Raw genomic sequence first — 23,221 nt, 5'->3', positions numbered from 1 at the left:
TCTCCCTCTCCCTTCCTCTCTCTCTAAAGGATCAATAATAAAAAAAAAAAAAGACAAATAACAATGGTACTGGATTATAATCCATTGGATCAAATAAGAATCTTGAGCCCAAATTGATATAAAGAAATAAATGAATAAGTAAAAAAGACAAAGGAGGAGAAAGCTCTTTCTTAGCGTCAAATGCCAACTAATAACTATAGAATGAACAGAGGTAGAAAGTTAGTATTTGGCAAACATCATAGTAAACACTGACTCAGGCGAGACTCATCAGTGAAAGTTATGAAATAAAATGATTAATGAAAAGACATGCCCTCAGTCAAGTGATCAAAGTTAACACTGTTAATAAATTGACATCATGTGCCTCCTAATATGGTGCACCAAGGAGGACATAATATTACTCCTTTAGTAATTCCCCCCAAAATATACAATGTGCATCTAACTGTGTTCAAATTGAGAGACGTTCTACAAAATAACTGGCCTATACTTTTCAGAATTGTCAAGGTCCTAAAAGACAAAGACTGAGGAATCATCCAGATTGATAGAGGATAAAGAGATATGACAAGTAAATGCAATTCATGATCCCAGATTAGATCCTAGCCCAGGAAAGAAAATAGCTAAAAAAAGACATTTCTGGGACAAATGATGACATTTGAGTACAGACTGTGAATTAGATAGTAATATTATATCAATGTTAAAATTTCTGGATTTTGATCATTCATCAATGGTTATGTAAGAGAAAGCCATTGTTTTGAGGAAATACAGGCTCAAATCTTTAGTATTAAAAACAAAACAAAAGAGTGCCTGGCCAGTGTGGCTCAGTGGATTGAGTGTTGACCCATAAACCAAGAGTTCACTGGTTCAATTCCCAATTCCTGGTCAGGGCACATGTTCAGGTTGCGGGCTCAGTCCCCAGTGTGGGGCCTGCAGGAGGCAGTCGATCAATGATTCTCTCTCATCATTTATGTTTCTGTCTCTTTCTTCCCCCCTTCCTCTCTGAAATCAATAAAAATACATTTCTTTAAAAAGAGCTAAAATACTTAGAAGAAAGCATAGGGGAAAGTTTCATGACATTGGATTTGGCAATGATTCTTGGATACGACACCAAAAGCATGGGTAATAAAAGTAAAAATAGATAAGTTGGATTATATAAAAAATAAAAACTGTGTGTCAAAAGACACAACAGAATGAAAAGGCAACCCACAGAAGAAAATATTTGTAACTCATATATCTGATAAGGGGCTAAAATCCAGTACAGTAATTCCTCTCTTATTGTAAGTCACTATGACTTTAAGCTAAATGACATATAATGAAACCAAATGATATAATCGATGTAAATAAGAGTTAAGTTCCTACAGCATGTCATCATGTCATAACAGAATAACACTGAATGAAATAACATTATTTGGGGACCTCCTGTATACATAAAGAACTCCTACAACTCAACAAACGAACAACTTGATCAAAAAATGGGCAGAGGACTCAAACAGACATTTCTCCAAAGAAGATATACAAATGGCCAATAAGCACATGAACAGATGCTCTACATCACCACACCCCATTAGAATGGCTACCATCAAAATCTAAAAACAACCCCCCTCCCTCCCAAAAGCCACAAGTGTTGGCCAGGATAGGAGTTGGAATCCTTCTCTGTTTCATTCTTTCCCCCTTAGCATTAATCTAAAATATTACATATTTTACTCATCTTGCTTATTATCTCTCTCCCCCACTAGAACGTAAGCTCTATGAAGGCAGAGATGTGAGACTGGTAGAGTCGCTACTGTATAATATTGCCTGGGGTATAGGTGTGTGTTAAAATCTGGTGAATGAACGAGTGTATAGATGAACAGATGAATGACAAGCTCTCCTTCCTCAGCTGTTAAGTTCGGCTCAAAAGTGATGCTTTTCCTTATGCATTATTCCCCCTCCCTGCCCTCCCTGTCCCCTGCACAGGCCTTCAGCCTGGCGGGCAGGCATTCTACAGCCCCCACCCGTTCACAAGTTGGCCTCCCCCCAGTAACGGATCTGTTTCCCCAGTGCCTAGCACAGAGCTGGACATGATCTATTTACATGAATGTGTGAATGAGTGAATGAGTGCATATATGGGCCTGGCTGGGCTGGGCTGAGGTGGGCAGTTGTATATGTTGACTCCCCAGGGGATGTGAGGGGACCAGGTACCTTCTCTCCAATCTCTGTCTTGTCCCCACCAGGCAGCACCTCCAGGTCGGCTAGCAGGGCACAGGCCTCCAGGGTCCGCTGGTAGCGCTTGGGGTCCAGGGCTTGGCCAAAGAGCACATTTTCCTGGAGAGTGCAGTTCTGGATCCAGGCCTGCTGGGGCACATAGGCCACGGAGCCCTGGCCACAGGAGAAGTCCACAGTTACCTGGGGGTTCGCCAAGCTCCCCTTCCCAGGAGTCCCTACCCCACTCACCTTCACATACACCTTGCCTTCCAGCTTCTCCATCTCTCCCAGAAGGGCAGACACCAGGGAAGACTTTCCACAGCCCACGGGCCCTACCACGGCCACCAGGGCCCCTTTTGGCACCTGGATGTCTATGCTGGGAGACAGGAGCCCAGTCAAAGACAAAGATCAGGTTTTTGATACCCAACCTTCCACCTGGAGACCCAGACCCTTCCTTCTTCCAGACACCGCCCTGGCCATGGAGGCTCTTCCTGCTTTCCAGGACAAAGACTTGGGGGTAGGGTCGGGGGCAGGTTTTGCTATTTATTGATCTGAATTTTGCCCCCCTTTAGGCAGCTAAAAGGGATGGGAGAAGCTGGTACCTGTGTAGGGTTGGGGGCAGGTCCTGGGCCCAGGTGAAGGTGCCATTGTCTATAGTGACTGCATAGCCTGGGAGGGTCAAGGTTTGCAGGGTCAGGGGAGTGGGACAAGGCAAGGGGGAGGTGGGGAGGGAGAGGCACGGGGAGCCCTGGGGAAGGGGCGAAGGGGAGAAGGCAGGGAAGCTTGGAGCATAGTGAAAGAGACAGGAAGTCCTGGGACAGGGGCACAGGGAGCCCCAGGGAAGGAAGGAGAGTGGGGGGAGCCTGGGGAGGGATGAAGGACAGGAGAACAGAGAGAGGAGGGCAAAGGCAGGCATAGAGTTAAAGATATGAAAGAGGAAGAAGAAAGGGGGTTACGAGAGAAAAGGTGAAAGCTTGGAACAAGGATTTTCTGGAGCAGGGCCGCTATAAGAGCAGCCCAGGCAGGGGTGTCTGGACCTGGGGTGATGGTATTTCTTTCCACACACTGGGGGTCAAGTTCATCTTGGGTCAGGAAATGCTGGATCCGTTTCAGAGACACGCTGGTCTGCAGGAGGGCGTGTGTCAGCCCCGGAAGCCATGCCTTTTCTATCCCCCTCCACTCCCTCTTACACTTGCCTGGCCCTCAACTTCCGGGGCGTGGACAGGCCCCCTGAAGGCCCAGACACTGGGGGCCCTTCTGTGACTGAGTCTTCCCTGGCTCCCACTGCCAAAGACAGAGTCCAGGTTGGTAAGAGGAGGTTGTCTCCAGAACTCAGGTTTCCAGGGACCCGACCTGACCTCCTCTGACCCCAAATGACCCCTGACTCTAATGACTTCATTCAACTTTGAACAATGTCTTCATAATGTCGGATGGCCCCCTCCTGATTCCAGTAACTCTCCTTGATTATCCCCTGCACCTAAGTGACCCCAACAACCTGCCCTCGCTCCAGCAGAATCCCCAGCCCCACTGGGGTTACCTGGGTCAGGCCGCTGATTATCTGGGGCAGCATGCTGAGGGGGTTCTTTAAGATATTGAACAGGGACACGGACACAAAGGCCCTCTCAGCATCCAGCACGTTGTTTGGGTCCACAGACACATACACCCAGAGGGTGATGAGGGTCACCTGGAGAGCAGTGGGGGTGGGTGTCAGGGTGGGGTGTGCTGGGCCCTGAGGCCTGGGCTGCCCAGGTGGGAGGTGGGAGACGGGAGGCCAGCCCGGAAGGAGAGCCTCACCAGGAAGGGGGTGCAGATCCAGGTGAAGATGGATATGGCATGGAGGTAGGCAGCCTGGCGCAGCAGCCGGAGCTCACTGTGTCGGATGCCCTCCACCTGCTGCAAGAAGCTGGGTTCCCAGGCATACAGCTTCAGCACCTTGATGCCACCCAGGATCTCGCTCATCAGCTTGATGCGCGAGTCCTTGAACTTCATTTGTTCTACCTGTGGAAAGAGTGGCAGTGGCGAGCTCCACTCCCCAACCCGGACCTCTACCCACAGGGGCTGGGACCTTCCAGGCACTGGCCCAGGCTGCGGCCAGCGGGCTGCTCACCGTTCCTCCTCCCTCCTCCCCGCGGGGCCTGTGCTGCACCTTAGCCTGGAAGGCCCAGCCCAGTCTCCCCTCTCCTCCCGACAAAAATCCAGCTCCAGCCTCGGTACCCGTTATGGTCCCTCCCAGGCAGCATCCTCTGTCCCCTCCCCTGGGACTCTAGGGCACATTGTACTTTCCTTTTGTCCCCAGCGAGATCCTGTCCCTAATCTAGGGCACAACCCCTATTTGTTGAGTGCCTACTATGTGCCAGGCCACATGCTAGACGTGGGGCAGATAATGATGAACAACTCAAACAAGGCCCCGGCCTTCACGAAGCTGACAGTTTGATGGGGAGGCAGGTGGGAAGCAAACAATTACGTAAATAAATGCTCAATAAATTAGTATGCATGCTCTGAAGGGAAACAACGGGATTCCGTGAGAGTCTGGGAAATCAGTTTATGTTGGGAGGTGGGAGAAGAGAAGGAGTTGGACAAGCAAGGAAGGGACAGCATCCCAGGGAACAGTATGTAAGGTGGCCCAGAGGTACGCAGAGCTCGGTGCTTTGGAGAAATGTAAGAAGGCCAGACTGGCAGAAATTTGGCCATATCTCAGGGGGTAAGGGCTTGCAAGGTGAGCAGGGAGGGACCCGGTAGGTGGTCCCAGGGACTTTGTCATTTATTCGATGCGCAGTGGGAAGCGACTGAAGACGTCAACACGTGTTTGCCAATAAAGGACTGGGTGACTGGCTAGTCACACTCAGCACAGGGTGGCAGGAGAAGTGCTCATTAGACCAGAAGATGCAGGTTCAAGTCCTAGCTCTGCCTGACGCGGGACTGCCATCATCTCTCTGGGCCTTGGCTCCTCAGCTGCATTTTTCCTAAAACCCTGTCAGGGTTGTGGTGAGGCCAGAGTGAGCTACGGTTTGTGAACGTGGCTTGTAGCCATCCACAGTGAGTCAACAAAATAATCGAGGGGCCCCGGGTTCGTGAATGCCCTTCCCCAGCACCGGGCCAGGTGCTCCAGGCAGAAGCTGCACACCTGTTACAGTGCCCACCTGTAAAGTCCGCATCTTCATGGCCACAACGCCATTGATTGGGATCAGCAAGACCATGAGGGCGACGCCAGCCAGAATGGAGGGACCCAGTTTCTGAGGAGGCACAGGGGAATAGATAAGACAGACAACCAAAGCGTATACGTAGACAGAACCCAACACATAGAGGCTTATTGATCTGAAACATGGAGATGGAGCCTAAATGACTTTGCACAGACGCAGTCAGCCATCAGATAATGACAACAGACAGGCACAGACAGGCAGACACAGAGGGATGTCCAGACACCCAGGAGGGCAAATACAGTCAGACAGTGACAGTCCGTCACACACACCCTGCCTCCTCGTCCCTCTTTTCTCCCCTGGGATCTTTGAGAAGGATAATCATCCAGGTTGGAAAGACTTGGTTGCAGACACTAGCATCCTCCCAGTCCTGACCCCCACCCCAAATACCTAGGGAAGCCCTTGTGTCCATTAGGCAACCCCTCCACTGACCCAGGTAACTCTCCCTCGCCCTTTCTCAGCGAGGTCAAGGTCAGAAGAAGGGAGCAGAAGTCGGGCTCTGAGAATCACCTGCCAGAGGAAGTAGATGGCCAGGATGATCTGCAGAGGTCCTGACCACAGCATGTTGAGGAAGGGGGCAACGTCCATGATGCGCTGGGCATCCACTGACATGAGGTTGACCAATTCTCCCACCGTGGACTCACGTTTGACTGAATTGGTGATGACCAGAGCCTGCAGGTAGACAGCAGGTGATGAGCTGCTCCCCAAGCCAGGCTCCCCAGCCCCCCCACCCCCGTGCCCAGCTCCAGCTGACCTTCCTGTAGATGACACCTATGATCCCCGTACGAAGCCTCAACCCCGTCACAAAGATGCAGTGGTAATACTGGTGCAAGATCAGAGTCTGCATCACGGAGCACACGAACATCAGCCCGGCCACCAGGAAGCCCCACCAGGTGGGGGCCGTGGGGTTTGAAATAAATCTGATCAGGATGCTGCAAGGGCAGAAGAGAAGCATGAGGGTGGGGAGGGAGGGCTCCCCAGGCGGCTCCCTCTACTGCCCTCCCCTTTCCCCCTCAGCCTCCACTCTGTCCCCTGCTCTGAAACCTCTCAGGTGGGGGCTGCTGCCCACCCCCCCAGACCCGGGGGACTTAGCCCAGTGCTGCCTCAAGACCATGACCCCCCATCCTTGCCACCTTCTGCCTTCACCTCCTTTTCTATCTACTGTGGCTCCCACTGCCCCTTCCTTCTATCACTCTCATCACCAGCCTCACCTGCCTGCCCTTCTTGCCTGCTTGGACCACATGGCAGGAAGTAATGCCACATGTTCCTGGATTTGCCTTTCCTGTGTCTTCTCAGAGCCTACTGCGTTGACCATACAGACTCTTGCTCCTCAAATCCATCCTCTCCAACATCAGCCAGTCCCAGTGCCCCCTGGTGACCTTCTCCAGGGCCCTACCCACCTCCTCTTCCACAGCCCTCCTTACTTCTCTAACCTTCTGACCCCTCCCCCTCTCTGCCCCTCTCAGCAGCTACTCACTTAACTCATCCACTGAGAACTCCCCACCAACCTTCGGTCCACGTGGCCAAGACTCAACTCACCACCTCGCCCAGTGCCCAGCCCCCTCCTCCCACTGAGTTCATCCTCTCAGCAAAAGACCCATCGTCCTCCAGTCACCCCAGCCAGAACCCAGTCACCCTTGACGCTTCCCTCTCCCTGGCACACCACACCCCCTCTCCCATCTCCAGAGTCGCTTTGGAATCCTATCTCATTCCTGGCCTGGGCTCTCACCTACCCTGGTTGGCCCACTTCCACCTGGCCACCTGCCCTATACCCCCCACACTACTGGCTGGGAATCCTTCCAAATGCAAAGCAGATGCCCCTCCCTGGCCGCAAATCTTTCAAGGATCTCCCTCTCCCTTGGTTTTTTTCTGCCCCTCCCTCTGCATTCCAGCACTTAGAAACACCTGGAGTTCCTGAGTCATGGTGTCTCAGGCCTTCGCAACTTCCCCTCCTTCCTCACCTGGTTCACTAACCCCTGCTTGTCCTTCCAAGTTTGATAACCTCTCTGGCCTGCAAATGTCCCTTGCTCCTTCCCAAGCTGGCCTCTTCACCCCTCCTGGGGTTGTCCAGACACCTACTACATTTCTGCCCGCATTGTGCTCTAATGGATTTACACGCTGGTTTCTCCCATAAGACATGAAGACCATAGCTCATTCGATGTCTGCGTCCCTAGCATCTGGCACCATTGCAGTACCCTGGGGCTCAATAAATATTCAGTGAATAAATGAGTGCATGAATGGAGGGGCAAGGAGTTGGCGGCTGGGCGGCTAGGCAGCACTCTTTCCCACCCCCCTCATTTGAGAGCTCTTTCAAGCCCAAGCCACTCTGTGACAGATGAGAGAGCCTAGCATCTGGAGAGAATGCTGTAGCTGGAGATCAGAGCCCAGCACTCAAATCCATCTTTATCAGCTGTGTGCCCTTGGGCAAGTCACTTCACTGTCTGAGTTTTTGCTTCCTCGGTTGTTATTTTTGTTTATTTTGTTAATCCTCATCCGAGGATATTTTTCCATTGAATTGTAGAGAGAGTGGAAGGGAGGGGGAGAGGCAGAAAGAGAAACACTGATGTGAGAGAGACACATTGATTGGTTGTCTCCTGCACCCAGGGGTGCTGGGGAGGAGCCTGCAACCGAGGTACATGCCCTTGACCAGGAATCAAACCCAGGACCCTTCAGTCTGGGAGACAATACTCTATCTGCTGAGAAAACCCAGCTAGGGCTGTGTGTGTGTGTGTGTGTGTGTGTTTTAAATTTAGTTTTTTGCTTCCTCGTTTGTAAAATGGGAATAGGGACACTTTGTAGGATTTAAAGAATGTTAATGCATTCGACAGGGAGCCCGGCACACAGTATGTACCTGGTAAATATAAGCTGGATGCGAACGGGGAAACTGAGGTGGGAGGCACGGCCACTGCCGAAGGGCACCCAGACAGTGGAGAGAGCCCCTTCGGTTCCTGGGCTGGGGCTCTTTTCACTACATGTCGTCCCGTCCTCTGGGCTCAGTCCTCAGGGACAGCCCGCCCTCCCCCGGCCCAGGGAAGGGCTGCAGCAAGAGGGAGGGTGGTAAGACCTGAGCAGCTGCGGGTTGACGAAGGCGAGCAGGTCCTGGATCAGCATGAAGCAGGTGCTGATGATGAAGCCGGGGCCAAAGGTGACCAGCAGGGCCTGCAGGAAGGAGGGCTCCCGGGGCCTGGGCCGGCCCCCCAGCAGCTCCTCATCCTCACTGGGCACTGTCTTCCCAGATGCCGTGGCGGCCTTGTGTCTGGTCAGGGAGGAAGGAGCAGTGGGTAGGAATGGGCCCCATGAAGCCAAGTGCCTGGGGTGAGTGAGGAGAAGAGGGGAACTGCTTTCTTCTTCTTCTTTTTTTTTTAAAAATATATTTTATTGATTTTTTTACAGAGAGGAAGGGAGAGGGATATAGAGTTAGAAACATCGATGAGAGAGAAACATCGACCAGCTGCCTCCTACTGGGGTTGTGCCCGCAACCAAGGTACGTGCCCTTGACCGGAATCGAACCTGGGACCTTTCAGTCCGCAGGCTGACGCTCTAGCCACTGAGCCAAACCGGTTTCGGCGGGAGCTGCTTTCTTGACTTTCAGGACTGGGAGGGGGATGGGCAAGGTGACTGTCCAGGTAATTCCCCAGGACACTCTGTCCTCCGGTGCTAGAGGGGATATGAGTGGTACCCTAGCTGCTACCTAAGGACGATAACCCAGCAATGGCCAGCCTCTGGCTTGCTGCTGCCACCCCAGGGAGGATGCTGAGAGGGAAGGGATGCATGGGCAGGGAAGGCTAGCGGCCTAGTCACCGGGGAGCTGAGCAGGGAGGGGGTAGAGGTGACACGGAGATGCCAGAGGAGTGACCACGCAGACTGGGGGTCCATAGGGCTTCCCAGAGGCTCCCAGCCACGGAAGCCACAACATTGCTGACCAAGCTCAAGCCTGTGGCTCCTCCGACAGCCCGGGGGTAATCAGGGCTCTGACTGAACACACACTGAAATCCTGGGGAGGGGCCTGTCCCAGGTCAGCAGTGGTAGGGAGGGAGGACTCAGAGCCCCAGCTCTCGGCTGGGCAGGAGGCCAGAGAGGGGTTCCCTGGTGGGAGGCTGCCAGTGGGAAGGCCCCTCAGCTGGAGGGCCATCTTCTCCAGCCCCTGCCCCTCCTGAGGGAATCTACCCTTCACTCGGGCCTGGAGGTGCAGTGGTGAGAACAGTGGGGCCAGACAATTGGGTGTGGATTCCAGCTCTGCAGGTCTGCCACCACCAACGAGGGGAGGGGACGTTGGGCACTCCATTAAGCCTCTGTGTCCCCAGCTGTAACGAGGGGACAACAGAACGCACAGTGAAGGGCTGCTGGAGATTGAGTTCCTCTCCATGCTCAAGGCCATGCCTGGGGTAGAATCAGTGCTCTGAAAGTGGCAGCCATTCTCTGGCCTCAGCAGCGGCGGGGAGAGCTGGCCCACCAGGCCCGAGTGTCCCACCTCAGGACCTCCTACCCCTGCTCTCCCTACCCTCTTCCTGCAATCAGCCCAGGTCCAGCAGCCTCCCCTCAGGAGACCAGGGTGCATGAAGGGGCCGGGTGGAGAGGTGTGGGGGCTGGGAGGGCCTTACTGTGCTGCCTGCTTTTGCTGCTTCTTCCAGGCCTCCAGCAGTCTCTGCACCACCAGCTCGGAGCGATTCTCCTTGTTCAGGGACCAGAGATCCTGATCTTCCAGGGGGCGCCGGTAGCCAAGGATGGCCAGCCTGGGGCAGGCAGATGGCCACACAGGGGGGCAGAGCTTAGCAGCCTGGAACTAGGACCAGGGTGTCCAGAAGGAAGGGGCTCCCTAGGGAGGTGTCTCCTTTATTGCCACAGTGAGCAGGCTGGAAGCCACTGCTTCCCATCCCAAGTTCCTCTCTCAGCCCCCTTCTCTCCCTCTTCCCCAGATGCGCCATTGGCCCCTGGGTCTGGTGATGAAGTGCATGCTGGCTGGGGCCCTCTTCAATGCTGCAGGGTTAGCGAGCTGTCACTCAGGTCACAGACACAGTTATCCTGCTCAAGCCACTCTGACGGGCGGCCAAGGAGATGACAGAAGAGCGTAGAGCTCATTAAGGGTTCCTTCTAGCCCCTGGGCCTGTCCTCGCCACCTGCCAGACGCAGGGCTGGCCTGTGGCCTGGAGCCTGGGCCAGGCCTGGCCTTTGCACGCAGCCTCCAGCCCAAACAAGCAGGCTTCCCCATCCTCTCCTGCCCCATGGCCACTGAGGAGGGGGTCTGGGGTAGAGGGGCCAGCCAGGCCCAGCTCCGCAGGCCCCCGAACTTCCAGCCTGCTCCCCTTCCTCCCTCTTACCCCCTATCTCCTGGACCCCTCCCTCTGGCCCAGCCTAGAGGTAGAACCAACTCACTTTGTGAACCACCAGAAAGACAGGCGGGAGAGGAAGCCAGCGTCCGTCTCCGGGCAGGGGTTCTAGACGGTGAGAGTGGAATGGGGGAAATCAGGGAGTGCCCGCCACCCTCTCATGGCAGAGTAGAGGGAGGAGGGCCCCTCGCCCTCCAGCTCCAAGCCCAGGTGGCACATGTGGAGATGACCTGGGCATGGAAGGGACTGGAAGTGCTGGGAAGGGCTGGCTGAGGGCCGGGCGTGGAAGCTCCACTCCCACCCAGCCTCCGTGGGAAACTCACAGGGTCGACGTTCTTCGGGGAGAAAAACGGTGGCTTCTCCCTGAAGCAGGACAGGATGAGGGCAAAGAACACCAGGGCGAAGTAGATGTAGAAGGTAGTGAAGCGGAAGGGGTCCAAGATCTTGCCCTGGGGGGACAACGGGGAGGAGCATCAGAACACCAGGCTCCTTTGGGGGGAGTGGGGTCATGAGGGGGCCCCTGTTCAGTGAGGACTTGCCCTACCTCAGGTGTTGTGCCAAGCACCTCACCCACATCACCTTGTCCAACCTTCCTTGTCTCCCCTACAAGGTAGGAAGTCTTCGACACCTACTTTCCAACCGAGGAAATGAAGCTCCAAAAGGCTAAGAGTTTGCCCAAGGTCACACAGAGACTAAGGGGATTATTCCAAGCCTCCCCTTGAGATGGAAAATGGGGAGATGCTAGATTGCCTCCCAGGGTTCCTGCCACCTACCATCAGCCCCACCGCAGATCAAGAGGAAGGCCAGGAACGGAGGAAGGTGGGAAGAAAGGGGAGAACAAGACCATGGGACTTCCAGGGGAGCCAGAACTCTCCATGCCTGTGTGTCACCTCACAGAAACTGGCCATTGGTGGAGGCTACAGAACAGCCCCCTGCGCTCCCATGAATATCCACCAATGGCCCCATTCCTCTGCGTTACACTGGTCCTCAGCCTGACCCCCCTTTCCCGTTCTGTTCTGCTTCCCAGCAGAGATACAGCAAGTAGAGAACAACACAAAAAGGACTGAACCCCAGGGGAAGTCCTGGGAGCCAGGGAGGGGCAGAGGGGAGGAGCCTGGGACCAGCAGTGACCTTGACCCTGAGTTTACCTCCCAGACAGGTCTGGATCGGCAGCTCCTTACCTCAACCATGGCTGAAAGGATCTTGGAGCGGAAGGGGATGATAGCGCAGACCACACACAGGAACCAGAAGATGATGAGGACCCCCGAGGACTGCACCCCCTGCAGCCGCTCGTACTGGATCAGCAGGGTGGCCAGCAGCTGTGCGGGGAGGGCAGGGGAAGCGGGGCTAGAGCACACACATCTGGGCTTGCCTCCCTTCCTCCCGCTCCCATGGTCAGATGTCTGTGGGGTCACCCCCATCCTCTTCCCACTGCTAAGGTGTCCAGGTTCTCCTCAGAGCCCACGGTTCCCCTACCACAATCCCACAACCCACTGGAGACCCTCCCCCACTCAGCTTCCAGGGCCCCCCACTGACCATGGTGACCCCCACCACCAAGGGGGTGACAAAGAAGACGGGGGCGGGGGCCCAGCCGTGGACCAGGCCATGGAAGGAGTAGAAGAGGTCAGCCCAGGAGACGCACCACAGCAGGACACCCAAGACCTACAGAGAGGGCACAAGTTGGCGCGGACATGCCCAGAGGTGGGGACGATCACTTCTTGCTCCTGAAGCTACCGGGCCGGCCTGGGCCTGGCCCTGAAGGCTGGAAGCTTCTCAAGGGTGGGAGAGCCCTGACGGGAACTTTGCTTGCACCTCCCCAAGCAGGGACTGTATCAGTTGGCTGCAGACTCACTTGGCAAGCTGCCATGGCCCCAGCAGCTGGTGGTGAGGCTGGGAAGTCCTGTCTAGCTGCTGAGGGTGGGGGAAGGGACTCATTCAAAAAAGAACCACCACCCCCCCTTCCTGGGGCCCCAGCCCCACCCGCAGGAGAGCCCCGAGCCCCTGACCGTCTTGAGCCTGGAGAGGGTGGAGAGGACGATGTAGCCTTGGTGGTGGTGCCGCAGGTAGAACAGGTAGCAGGGCAGGGCGGCCCACAGGTAGATGCAGGGGACCCAGGCCAGCAGGGAGTTCTGGAAGCAGGGAGTGAGGTCCGGGGTGTCTGTGTGCAAGGACAGGTTGGCGTCCTGGGGGCAGAGGGAACAAGTCAGTGCTCTGGCTGCCTTCTGCAGCATTGGGCTCTCCCTCCAGGGCGGTGGCTGGGCCAAAGAGACACTCCATGTGCACGGGGTCAGAAGGCGTGTGAAGATGCGAGAGTAAGTGTGCCAACACGCACGTGTTGTCCCGAGTGTGAGCTCTCCTAGGAGGTCCTGGTTGCCCCATTTCCTCATATTCTCTCCCTCTCAACTGCGGTAAAATTTAAGTACAAGAAACTGCACCCATTTAAAGTCCATGATCCAATGGGTTTGACAGGTGTACACAACTGCCAAACCACCGCCCCAATAAAGACGGAGATTTCCATCATCCCACAAGCTCCCTTGTGCCCTTTTACAGCCCGTCCCACTGGCAACCACTGACCTGCTCGCTGTCATTCTAGAGTTCTACTCGTTTTCAAATTAATTTTTTATTTTATCAGAACAACATATGCACATGGTGGAAGATCCCACTTTCTCTCTAAGCCTCTCCCAAGAAGGGCCAGAGAGCTTCCCCGAGATTTCATGCCTCTCCTGTAAAATGAGGGAGGCCATCCCCCACCCCACCCACCTCCCTGGGTGGCTGTGAGCTCAAAGGAGCTACAGGATGCGGAGAGAGCTTTGTACATGACCAGGCCTGGGGTGACCAACCATCTTGGTTTGCGTGGGAGTGTCCTGGTTCTAGCACCAAAAGCCCGGTGTCCTGGGGAACCAGTGAGTCCAGACAAGACCCCCCCCCCCCCTTGTCTTGGACTCTAACTCCACCTAAGAACTTTTTTGAAAGAGGTGGAAGAATACACGCAAACACGTATTTTACTGAGATTGCCTCCTCCAAGACCATCAATCAACTCATCTTTTTTTCCTTTCTTGCAAAGAATTAGATGTTCTTTACAGAAAGCTCAGAAAATATAAACAATTTTTTTTTAAAAAAACCACCCACACGAAGAAAAAAACAAACAAAACAAAAGTAAGTAATAAAACACCACCCACAATTTCATCTACCTAGAGACAACTATTAACAACTGTTAACCCCTACCTTCTAATTGAAAATTGACATAATTATCATTTTTATTTTTTGTCAAAGTTATACATGCACATAATTTAAAAAGTCACACTGTGAAAAAGAAAATGGTACCTTGCCTCCTCACTCGCCCCTTTAGCTCCTTTTCCCGGGGTAAATACGTTGAAACGGGCTAACTTTCTTCTGGCATCTACTGCCATAGTCTAAGCAATTCGCTTTGGCCATTATTATCTGATTTACGATGATTTGATAATCACTGTTTGCTTTCCCTTTGGAAGGTGAGGCTGTCCTAGTCGCTCGAGCGTCCTCACCCTTCCAGTGCAGAAACATCACCGAACTTCTGTTAAATAAATATTCCAAGTTTACACTTTTTGACCGTGTATATGTTGTTCATTGCAAAGTTCAATACAACCGGCTGTACCGCTTTCGAGTGGTGTAACCTTGGGGTTGAGTGTGAGTAAGGACACCCCGTCCTCATTACTGCCTAGTGGTCTGTTGTGTGCGTGGACCCACGTACGTATGCATTCTACTGTCATCTCAGCGAGCCCTTTGAGCCCAGCCACTTAGATGCCCTCAGGGAGCCTGTCCACAGCCACCCCTAACTCAGACGGCTAGATCTCCAAGCCTGCAGTGCGTGTCCCATCTCTCTAGGCCCAACCTGAGCCTCACCTCCTACAGGAAGCCTTTCTGGGGCACCCCAGCCTCCAGAGGGGTTTTTCTTTGCTTCATCCTGCCTGGCCTTGGCAGCCAGGTAAAGGTCCCTTATGTTTCAGTGGCACTTATGTGGTCATTAACTGGCTGGTTGGTTCAGAACAACTTCCGGAAGTAGAGAGGAGGAGCAGTATTAGGCCCAGCTCACTAAAGAGAAAAGCAGGCTTCCCCTGCTCTGGTAACAGGAGCAAGGACACCACCAAGCCTTGTGATGCCAAACTGGGGTTTCTCCCAGGCCACGCCCCCTGTGCCTCTGAACACATCCTCCCTCCTATAGAAACGTGAGCCCTTGAGGACAGACACGAGGCCCTATTCCCTGGCCCACGTCCTCCAACTTCCAGCACAGGGCCAGATATGCAGGAGGCGCCCAGAAATGGTCTACGCATTGATTGACAAGGGAACCCGAGTTCAAGGGCATGACAGGAAATCCCTGCATAGGTGTGCGAGTCAGTGGCTCTTTGAGGCAGGCGGGGAGTGACCACAGGAAGAACCAGAACCTGATGCAGAGGATCCCGTGAGGGTTGTCACTTTGGGGCCATGGAACCATGGGCGAGCTCCTTCATCTCCCTGAACATCTGTCTCCACGTGTGAGTCATAACGGGAGTGACGACAGCATGCTGGGCAGCTCCCCACAGCACAGTCTCTTGACTCAAACAGGGCAACGCTTAGGAAAGCAGGCGATGGAGCAAGAGGCTGTGGGGACTTTGTTTCAATTGCACAGACAACCTGCATTGTGACAGCAATCAAGAGATCTTGGGGGCGTGAGGACTCAGTGGCTGCTTTGACCCTCCGGGAGGTCCAGCCTGGGCTCCATTCCTTCAGATAAGCATGTCTCAACTGGGCAGAGTCCTCTCCAGAAGGCAGCGGGTACCCATCCGAGCCTTTGTCCTCAGAACTAGGATGTCGATGGATGTGTTCCACACAACAAGCCCAGAACTGAACTCCCGCCCATCCCCTCCTCTCCAGCCTGCCCACCTCGATGGAGGGTAACGCTTTCCTTCTCCAAGCCAGATCCTTGGAGTCATCCTTAATTCTTCTCTTTCTGTCACACCTCACATTCACTCCTTCAGCAAATCCTGATCATTACCTTCCAAATGATCAGGGTGAACTAGATGAGAGTGCTGTAGTCGACTGTTCTTATCTATAAAAAGGCAACTTCATCTGGGTCTCCTTGATGGATCCAGAATCCTACTGATTCTCTCCGCCCACGCCCCCACCTGCCATAGCCCCCGCTCTGGGCTCCTGCTCCCACCCCTGCCACTTGCCCGGCAGTCTTTTCCAGCACAGCAGCTAGAGGCAGAGCTTTATGAAATCTAAGCTAGGCGACACTCCCATGTTACTGCTCTGTTCTACGCCACCAAGGACTCCCCACGTCACTCAGAGTAAAAGTCAAAGTCCCCATGTGACCCTCATTACCTGCCTCTCCCATCTTTTTGTTGTTGTTTAAATATATTTTTATTGATTTCAGAGAGGAAGGGAGGAGAGAGAGATAGAAACATCAGCGATGAGAGAGAATCATTGATCAGTTGCCTCCTGCACGCCCCCTACTGGGGATCGAGCCTGCCCTTGACTGGAATTGAGCCTGGGACCCTTCAGTCCACAGGCCGACACTCTATCCACTGAGCCAAACGGGCTAGGGCTGTTGTTGTTCTTAACCCTCACCTGAGGATATTTTTTTCATTGGTTTTTAGAGAGAATGGGAGAGGGGAGGAACTGGGGGAAAGAGAGAGAGAGAAAAAACATCGATGTGAGAGAGATACATTGATTGGTTGTCTCCTGCACATGCCCCAGCCAGGGCTGGGAATCGAACCTGCAACCCAGGAACATGCCCTTGACCGGGAATCAAATCTGAGAACCTTCGGTGCACGGGCCAACATTCTAACCACTGAGCTCTCACCACCAGCCAGGGCTCTCCCACCTCTTTGACCTTATCTCCCTCCCTCACTCCACAGCTGTCACCCACACAGTTCCCACAGCAACAACAGCTTCCTTAATAATGCGATTAAACAGCTGATGGATCTTACTAGTGCAAGGGCCCCTGCCTGGGCCCTGAGGCTGAAAACCCTGTCGACCCCAGCCGGGGACAGGTGGGACCGAGGACCCTAGAGCCCTTTGAGCCAGCTGGCCACACTCGGTCAGGGACTTCCCAGCCGCCACCCCCACCCCAGACTTGCTGACAGCCTCTATCATCAGAAGAGTAATTACTTCCTTAATCCTGTGGGGTGGGGGAGCAGTGGGAGAAGGGATCAACTGACAAGTTCCTGCATCTCAGCAGAAATGGGGGTACAGAAAGGGCTCTGATCCCGGTTCACATTCAGGGACCTCCTGGGGCTAAAACAGCCGCCTCTGGAAGGGCCTGGGTGTGGGGCAAAGCCTGGCTGTGCGGGGGGGGGGGGGGGGGGGACGGGACGTGGCGGGGGGCCTCTATGGCTCACAGGCCCGGCTGGTCTGGCCACTTCTGAAAGGAGCCGTGCCGGCCCACAGCAACTTGGGTCATTTGAGCACCACTGTGTTCCAGGATTATCACTGAATGCTCACAACCCGGAGACCCTCGGCTGGAAAGTGGCCGGCCCCAGCTCCCGTGGTCTGACACCGGGGCAGGAACCCGGGCAGTCTAGCTCCAGAGTCCCTACCCCGAACCCCGGGTTCTGGGGTCCTTCCTCTGTACCCTGTAGGACTCCGGCATGACATCCCGCCTCGGGGATAGGACACGCGTCCAGGTCACCTGAAACATGAAAAATCTCCTTTCAGCCCTGCAGCCACCCCCACCCCAGTCACCTCCTTGCTTACAGAGCCGAGGGGAAGGGGAGGCATGGAAGTAAGAGACCAGCTGGGTTCTGGGAGCCGGTGCACTAGAAACCTGAATATCCAGTTAGGAGGAGAAAGCCAATCGAAGGTTAAGCCTCAATTATCCCTCTGCCCCTGCACCGCCCCCAGCTAGAGCTAGCTCCAGGTGGGGGAGGGGACAGGCCCAGCCACCCAGCAGTGGCGCACCCAAGTCTCAACCCTCCCCCGGGATCCGGCTCCACCTGCGGCCCCGGGACAGTCCCACCAGGGTGGGGTGGACAGAGCCCAGGCTCCTGCCTCCCAGGTGGGTCAGCGCCAGTCCCCGCCGGGACCACCCTCCCTGGGGGCTGGCCTGGTGCCGCGAGAGCATTTCTCTGTCTGGGGGCCAGCGGATGGCCTTGGTGAAGTTCCCTCCCAAATGCTACTTCCCTGACTCATTTCCTTCCCTAAGTGAGGGAGCAGCAGGTTGGGAAGAAGCCAGCTTGGGGACACAGGGACCAAGTCCTCCCACCAGAAGCCAGGAACTCGGAATTTCAAGCCATCCAACCCCAAGTTCACGGTCCCCAGCTGGGATGGAGGCAGGCGATTCTAGGGGCCCTGGGATCTGGGGAGACTGGTTCCTGAGGGAGGAGCTTTGGTGCCCACCTGCCTACCGTAGGGGCCCTGCCAATGCCAGTTTCCCACAGCTTCGCGTGCCACTGTCTTTATTTGAGAGTCAAAGTACACTGGGATCAGTCTCGCCCATTACTCATAAGTTCCGGCAGCCGCCTACTCGGCGAGGAAGCAGCCCAGGAGGAGAAGCCTGGGGAGACAGCGATACCCAGGAGCCTGGCCACCTTCCCCCTTCCCCAAGCCTGAGGCTCGGACTCCCAGAACCGGCTCTGGGCAACTAGACCTGAAGGGGGCCCCCAGAGCCCACCTCCATTCAGCGGGAGCCAGAGACAGTCATTTGCCCATAGTGAGTGCCAGATGGGACTAGTTGGAACAGAGCAGGAGACACAGGGAGCTGAGCCTCCGAGGGACGAGGGCTTTGCCACTCCCAGGGGTGGGTAAACAGTCCAGGGGACCGTGAACGTGCTGGCCCCTGGCCCGTGAGAGACCCAGAGGCCTCTACCAAGAGCTGCTCCTACATAAACTCCATGTGTGAAGCGGGGAGAGCGCCAGGGAAAGAGAGGTCTGGACATCTCAGAGGAAGGACCAGCCAACCTCTCATTGGCCACATCTTCCCTCTTTCTAGTTGGAATTTCAGGGTGAGACCCCAACCCCTTCTTTGACTTGAATCTTCTCTCTGCCATCCCCACAAGTGGTCACTAACCAGCGATGGGGGAGCTCACTGCTCATCAGGCAAACATTGCCATCTTTGGACAGCTTCACGGCCAGGACCTTCAGATTATTGCGCAGCCATCATCAGCCCCCCAGGGGCTCCCTGGGCCATCAGATCAAGGCTGATTCTGCAAATAGGTCAAGACCTCCTGAGGGTAAACAGCCCAGCCCTTCCCCATGCACTGTCTTCACCCCCTGGGCTGCTGCTCAGAGCAGAGAGCAACCCTCCAGGCAGGGACAGCAGGGTGCAGCAAAGGAACATCCTCACCTCCTTTGTTCTATCGGCATCTCTGTCTTCATGAGCCTTGGGCAATTTGGTCATAATTTATTCTTTTAGAATTTTTTTCTATATAAATTCCCAAGGCACACTCAGAGATGTTGGTAATCTGCCCCAGAGTAGGCAGAGATGAGAGAGAGATTTAAAAAAGATAAACCATTCACCCAGTACATGGTGTGTGGGCGCACAGGTGTGGGTCCCCTTGAGTCTGCTACCCTCAGATTCATCTGGGGCTGAAATGGATGGATTTGGCCCCCAAGTCCCCAGCAAAGAGCTGAAAAGGGAGTCCCTGGCCCACGGACCCTGCCAGCCCCTCTCTTGTAGGTCTTGCCAGCTCCAACACTCCCTTCTAACTTCATTTCTCTTTCTCGCCACTCTTCTTCCCAGGAATGCCATGACCTGCCATCCATAGAGAGTTTTTTCATTCTCAGTATCATTTCACATTCCCTATCTCATTCGATCTCCACAAGAGATGGTTAGGAGATGGGTTATTTTTAAATTTCCCAGGTGGGAAACAGGCTGTGAGGCTAAGCTGGCGAAGGAAACGAGTAGAGGAAACGAGTGGCTCAGAGGGGCCTGAACCATGCCTACGCTCGCCCCCACGTTTCCACTCCTGCCTCAGGGTGCCCTGATCTACTTCCCACAAGGTAGCTCACCCACAAGCCCCTAAGAGAAAAGATTCGGGTGCAGATGTACCTGCATAATATGAAATGCAAATTAGCGTACCACAAATGAGTAGCCCAGGGTTCCAGGCTTTTTGGGTAACTGAGCCAGAGCTGAGGCCATAGCTCCAGCCTTCCCTGGCCTCAGACCCACCCTTATCTCAGTTGTGCAAACCTTTGGAGGATGAGCTGGGAACCTTTCTGCTTTCTCCCTGCCCCACCCTCAGTCGCCAGCCACACTGGGTGCAGCTGGGAACAGCTTTCAGGAGCCAAGAAGATCATTGGGAGATGGAGGGTGTATAGAGACTGCGGTGAGGAAGAGTCACTTCCCGTGTCCTTTGAGGTATCCGAGCAGACACCCCCCATAGATGACATCCCTCAGACCTAATATACACTGAGTGGCCAGATTATTATGATCTCTGAACGCATAATAATCTGGCCACTCGGTGTGTATATATATATTAGAGGCCCGGTGCATAAATTTGTGCATGGGTGGGGTCCGGCCAGCCTGGCCAGGGGGAGGGGACATGGGTGGTTGGCCGGCCTGCCTGCTGGTTGAGGGGACAATTTGCATATTAGCCTTTTATTATATAGGATATACACTGAGCGGCCAGATTATTATGCGTTCAGAGATCATCATCATCTGGCCACTCAGTGCAGATGTGGTGACTCCCATGAACCCTGAGGTCCTCAGAGCAGATACATACAGCTCACGAGCCACAAGAAGTTCAGGGACAAGGAGGCCCAGAAGCCCAAAGGAGCACAGACAGGCAATGGCAAAGTGGAGACCACATCGCAGGGGTCCTGCTTCCCAGTCCGGCACCCTGCAACTGATTGTTGTGTGACCCTGACAAGTCCATTCCCTCCCTGGCACCCAGTTTCCCCAGCTCTACAACGAGAGGATGGGCTAGCTGCTCCACGCCCCCAGGCTCTGACTCTTCAGTTCTCCAATATCATGGAAGGGTAGAGTCAAAGGATCTCTAAGCTCGGAACAAGAAGGGAATCCTGAGTGTCCCAACTCCAAGTTCCTCAAAGCTTGTCTCTGTACAGTCCTAAGCTCTCAGGGTCACTGTCCACCCAGGAACAGGGTAGCCCTTGCACTTGAGGCATGGACACATCTGCCCCCTTGATTTGCAAGCCCTCTGCTTGGTCACCCAGACATCACGGCCAGCCCAGCCAGGCTCAGGTGGGCAGAGAAAGGACATACAGTTTGCCCTTGAATAACGCGGGTTTTGAACTTCCTGGGTCCACTTAGATACAGAATATTTTCAGTTGATCCACTCAGTTCAATTGGAAGGCGCAGTTCAAACCCACGTTGCTTAAGGGTTAACTAGTGGTTGGGAATTCAGGTACTGCATTCGGAAGGCCGACTTAAGTTATGCACCGATTTCAACTGCATGGGTGGTCAGCACACACCTGACCACTGCACCGTTCAAGGGTCAGCTGGATACTCATGAGCCAAGGGTGCAACCCTCAGACTCTGGTGACGAGTGCCCAGTGCAGGCTGAGTGACAGATGGTGTTCGTGTGGGGTGGGTGGGCAAGAAGGGCAGCTCCAGAAAAGCCACCTCATCTCTGGTTAACCCTTTAGTGACCCAGAGAGAAAGACACATTCTCCAAAGATACGTTTTTTGTTTTTTTTTACAGGTGCTCCATTGCCCCAAGTTTCAAAAATCCATGTAACCCCCACAGCCCATTCCACACTCAGACCATAGTGGGGTTCCTGCCTGTATATACACACTTATGTACACACACACACACACACACACACACGTAACACACACACAAATACACACCCATGGTAACACACACTGGGCACACACACACTAGGCATATATGTACAAATACTTGACATGGGAAAGGGGTTAGAGACGGAGGTCCAGAGGCCCCGGATTTGGGACCAGCCTATTCTGGGCATTGCCTGGGTGACCACACACAAGCCCTTTACATCTGAGCCCATCTGTACAATGGAGACACAGTACCACGTGCCTCCCAGGGCTGCAGCGAAGGTCAAGGGAGCTGCCCTCAGTGGGCGGGGAGCTGCAGGAGAGCGCCCGGGCTCCTGGGGACCAGGAGTCAGCGCCGGAAAGCACCCTGACGGCTTAGCAAGGGGGTTGGTGTATCCGTCGAAAGGCCGCTTTTCTAGTCCAGCTCTGCGCTCCTCTAGCGAGGTGACTTAGGCAAGTCCCTGCCTCTCGCTGGGCCTCCCCTCCCAGCTGTAGGCGGCCGCTGGCCCAGGTAATCCCGGGACCTGCAAGGGCCTGCCTCCAGCGCGAGGGCTGCCCTCCCGCCCCAGCCCAGGGCAGCGAGGGCCGCCTGCTCCCCGGCTGCTCTTGCCCCCAGGAAAGAAGGCGGCAGGAACCCTTTACAAGAAGGGCAGAGTCCAGGGGAGCCAACCCCCCCAAATCCCTGGTTGAACAACAGCCCCGGATGCCCTGGGCCACGGGGCAGGTGTAGGAGTGCTCAGCCGCCCCGGGACGGGGGCATCAGGCCCGTAGCTGACGGGGAAATGCCCTTCCTGCACCCTGCGGTCAGCCCCAGGCGACGCGGCAAGTGGGGGCACCTTCCGATTCCGAACGCCACCCACGGCGCCCCAGGAGCCCAGCGCCCCGCGGCCCCAGCTCCTCCACGCGGCGGGGGAGGGCAGAGCAGGGCAGGCGTGTCGGGGCGCCCCGAGGGGCCGGCTCTGAGCGCGCGGTCAGACACCCTCCCGGCGTCGCTCGGCCCCCTCCCCAGTGCGGTCTCTGAGGCCCGCCGGGGCGCGCTCTCGGACCCGAGACACCTCCTTACCCAGAACTTGGAGCCGAACTCCCCGGAGCCGCACAGGGCGTCCATGGGGCCGAGGCGCGCGGCGAGGAAGGCGAGCGCGGTCCCGACCCAGCCTGGGACGCCGCCGGCGCCAGAGCCTCCTCCGCCCCGCGCTCCGCCCCGGCCCGGCCCGCCCCGCCGAGCCCTACCCCCAGGCCCTTTGGGTCTAATTCTGGTATCTCCGCGATTGTAGCCGAGCCTCGCGAAGGCTGCAGCTCTGGGAGGGACGCTGGGACCGCGGTGATGGTGGGGGTGGGGAGTCATTGACAGCCCCCGAGTGGCCACCGGGCCGCCCGGGAGAGATGCCGCTTCAGGTCCCGAGGCTGGTGGGACCGGAGCAGGTCTGTTTCCCAAGGGACTCCCGCGCGCTCCCACCCCGCACAACACTGTGGGGCCTGGTGAGTCACTGAGACCCGAGGGGGACCTAGCAAGACTCTCTCTGGGAATAGGTCCTTGAGAAGGTCACATTCATCTCTGGAGCTCAGTCTCCTTATCTGTGAAATGGGTAGAGCTTGTCTTCCCAGACAACCCAGAAGGCTGCCCCTCCCCACAAGTTTCCGGAGAACCTGCGGACACCCTCGCCTAATGTGCACAGGCGAGGGGCAGGGGCAGGGGTTCTAGCATCATCCAGGTGGCGGCTTCCGAAGAGTCCCTTACATTGCTGCCTTCCGAGGTCCTGGCTCCCTGATCTTGTGGGTGTCGCCTTAGTGTCACTCTGTGCTTCCACTTTCACTTTGTAAAA

The 23,221-nt window shown here is 55.2% G+C and overlaps 1 protein-coding gene across 1 annotated transcript in view; it reads right to left on the bottom strand.

Annotated features, from left to right (window-relative positions):
- Nucleotides 1–22,544, bottom strand: part of ABCC3 (ATP binding cassette subfamily C member 3) — a 39,642-nt gene extending 17,098 nt beyond the window's left edge. The window contains exons 1-17 of the mRNA XM_079798401.1: nucleotides 22,462–22,544; nucleotides 12,709–12,885; nucleotides 12,239–12,364; nucleotides 11,884–12,021; nucleotides 11,026–11,151; nucleotides 10,749–10,810; nucleotides 9,977–10,108; nucleotides 8,440–8,631; nucleotides 6,130–6,307; nucleotides 5,886–6,047; nucleotides 5,319–5,411; nucleotides 3,973–4,176; nucleotides 3,716–3,862; nucleotides 3,216–3,303; nucleotides 2,781–2,847; nucleotides 2,428–2,554; nucleotides 2,176–2,352 (exon numbers count right to left, since the gene is read on the bottom strand). Coding sequence (XP_079654527.1) covers nucleotides 2,176–2,352; nucleotides 2,428–2,554; nucleotides 2,781–2,847; nucleotides 3,216–3,303; nucleotides 3,716–3,862; nucleotides 3,973–4,176; nucleotides 5,319–5,411; nucleotides 5,886–6,047; nucleotides 6,130–6,307; nucleotides 8,440–8,631; nucleotides 9,977–10,108; nucleotides 10,749–10,810; nucleotides 11,026–11,151; nucleotides 11,884–12,021; nucleotides 12,239–12,364; nucleotides 12,709–12,885; nucleotides 22,462–22,506 — 2,241 coding nt within the window. The 5' untranslated portion in view covers nucleotides 22,507–22,544. The remainder of the gene's footprint in view (nucleotides 1–2,175; nucleotides 2,353–2,427; nucleotides 2,555–2,780; nucleotides 2,848–3,215; nucleotides 3,304–3,715; nucleotides 3,863–3,972; nucleotides 4,177–5,318; nucleotides 5,412–5,885; nucleotides 6,048–6,129; nucleotides 6,308–8,439; nucleotides 8,632–9,976; nucleotides 10,109–10,748; nucleotides 10,811–11,025; nucleotides 11,152–11,883; nucleotides 12,022–12,238; nucleotides 12,365–12,708; nucleotides 12,886–22,461) is intronic.
- Nucleotides 22,545–23,221: the final 677 nt, after the last annotated feature.

Source organism: Cnephaeus nilssonii (genome assembly GCF_951640355.1).
Source record: "Cnephaeus nilssonii genome assembly, chromosome: 19".
Lineage (NCBI taxonomy): Eukaryota > Metazoa > Chordata > Mammalia > Chiroptera > Vespertilionidae > Cnephaeus > Cnephaeus nilssonii.
This window is presented reverse-complemented; position numbering and strand designations above follow the sequence as displayed.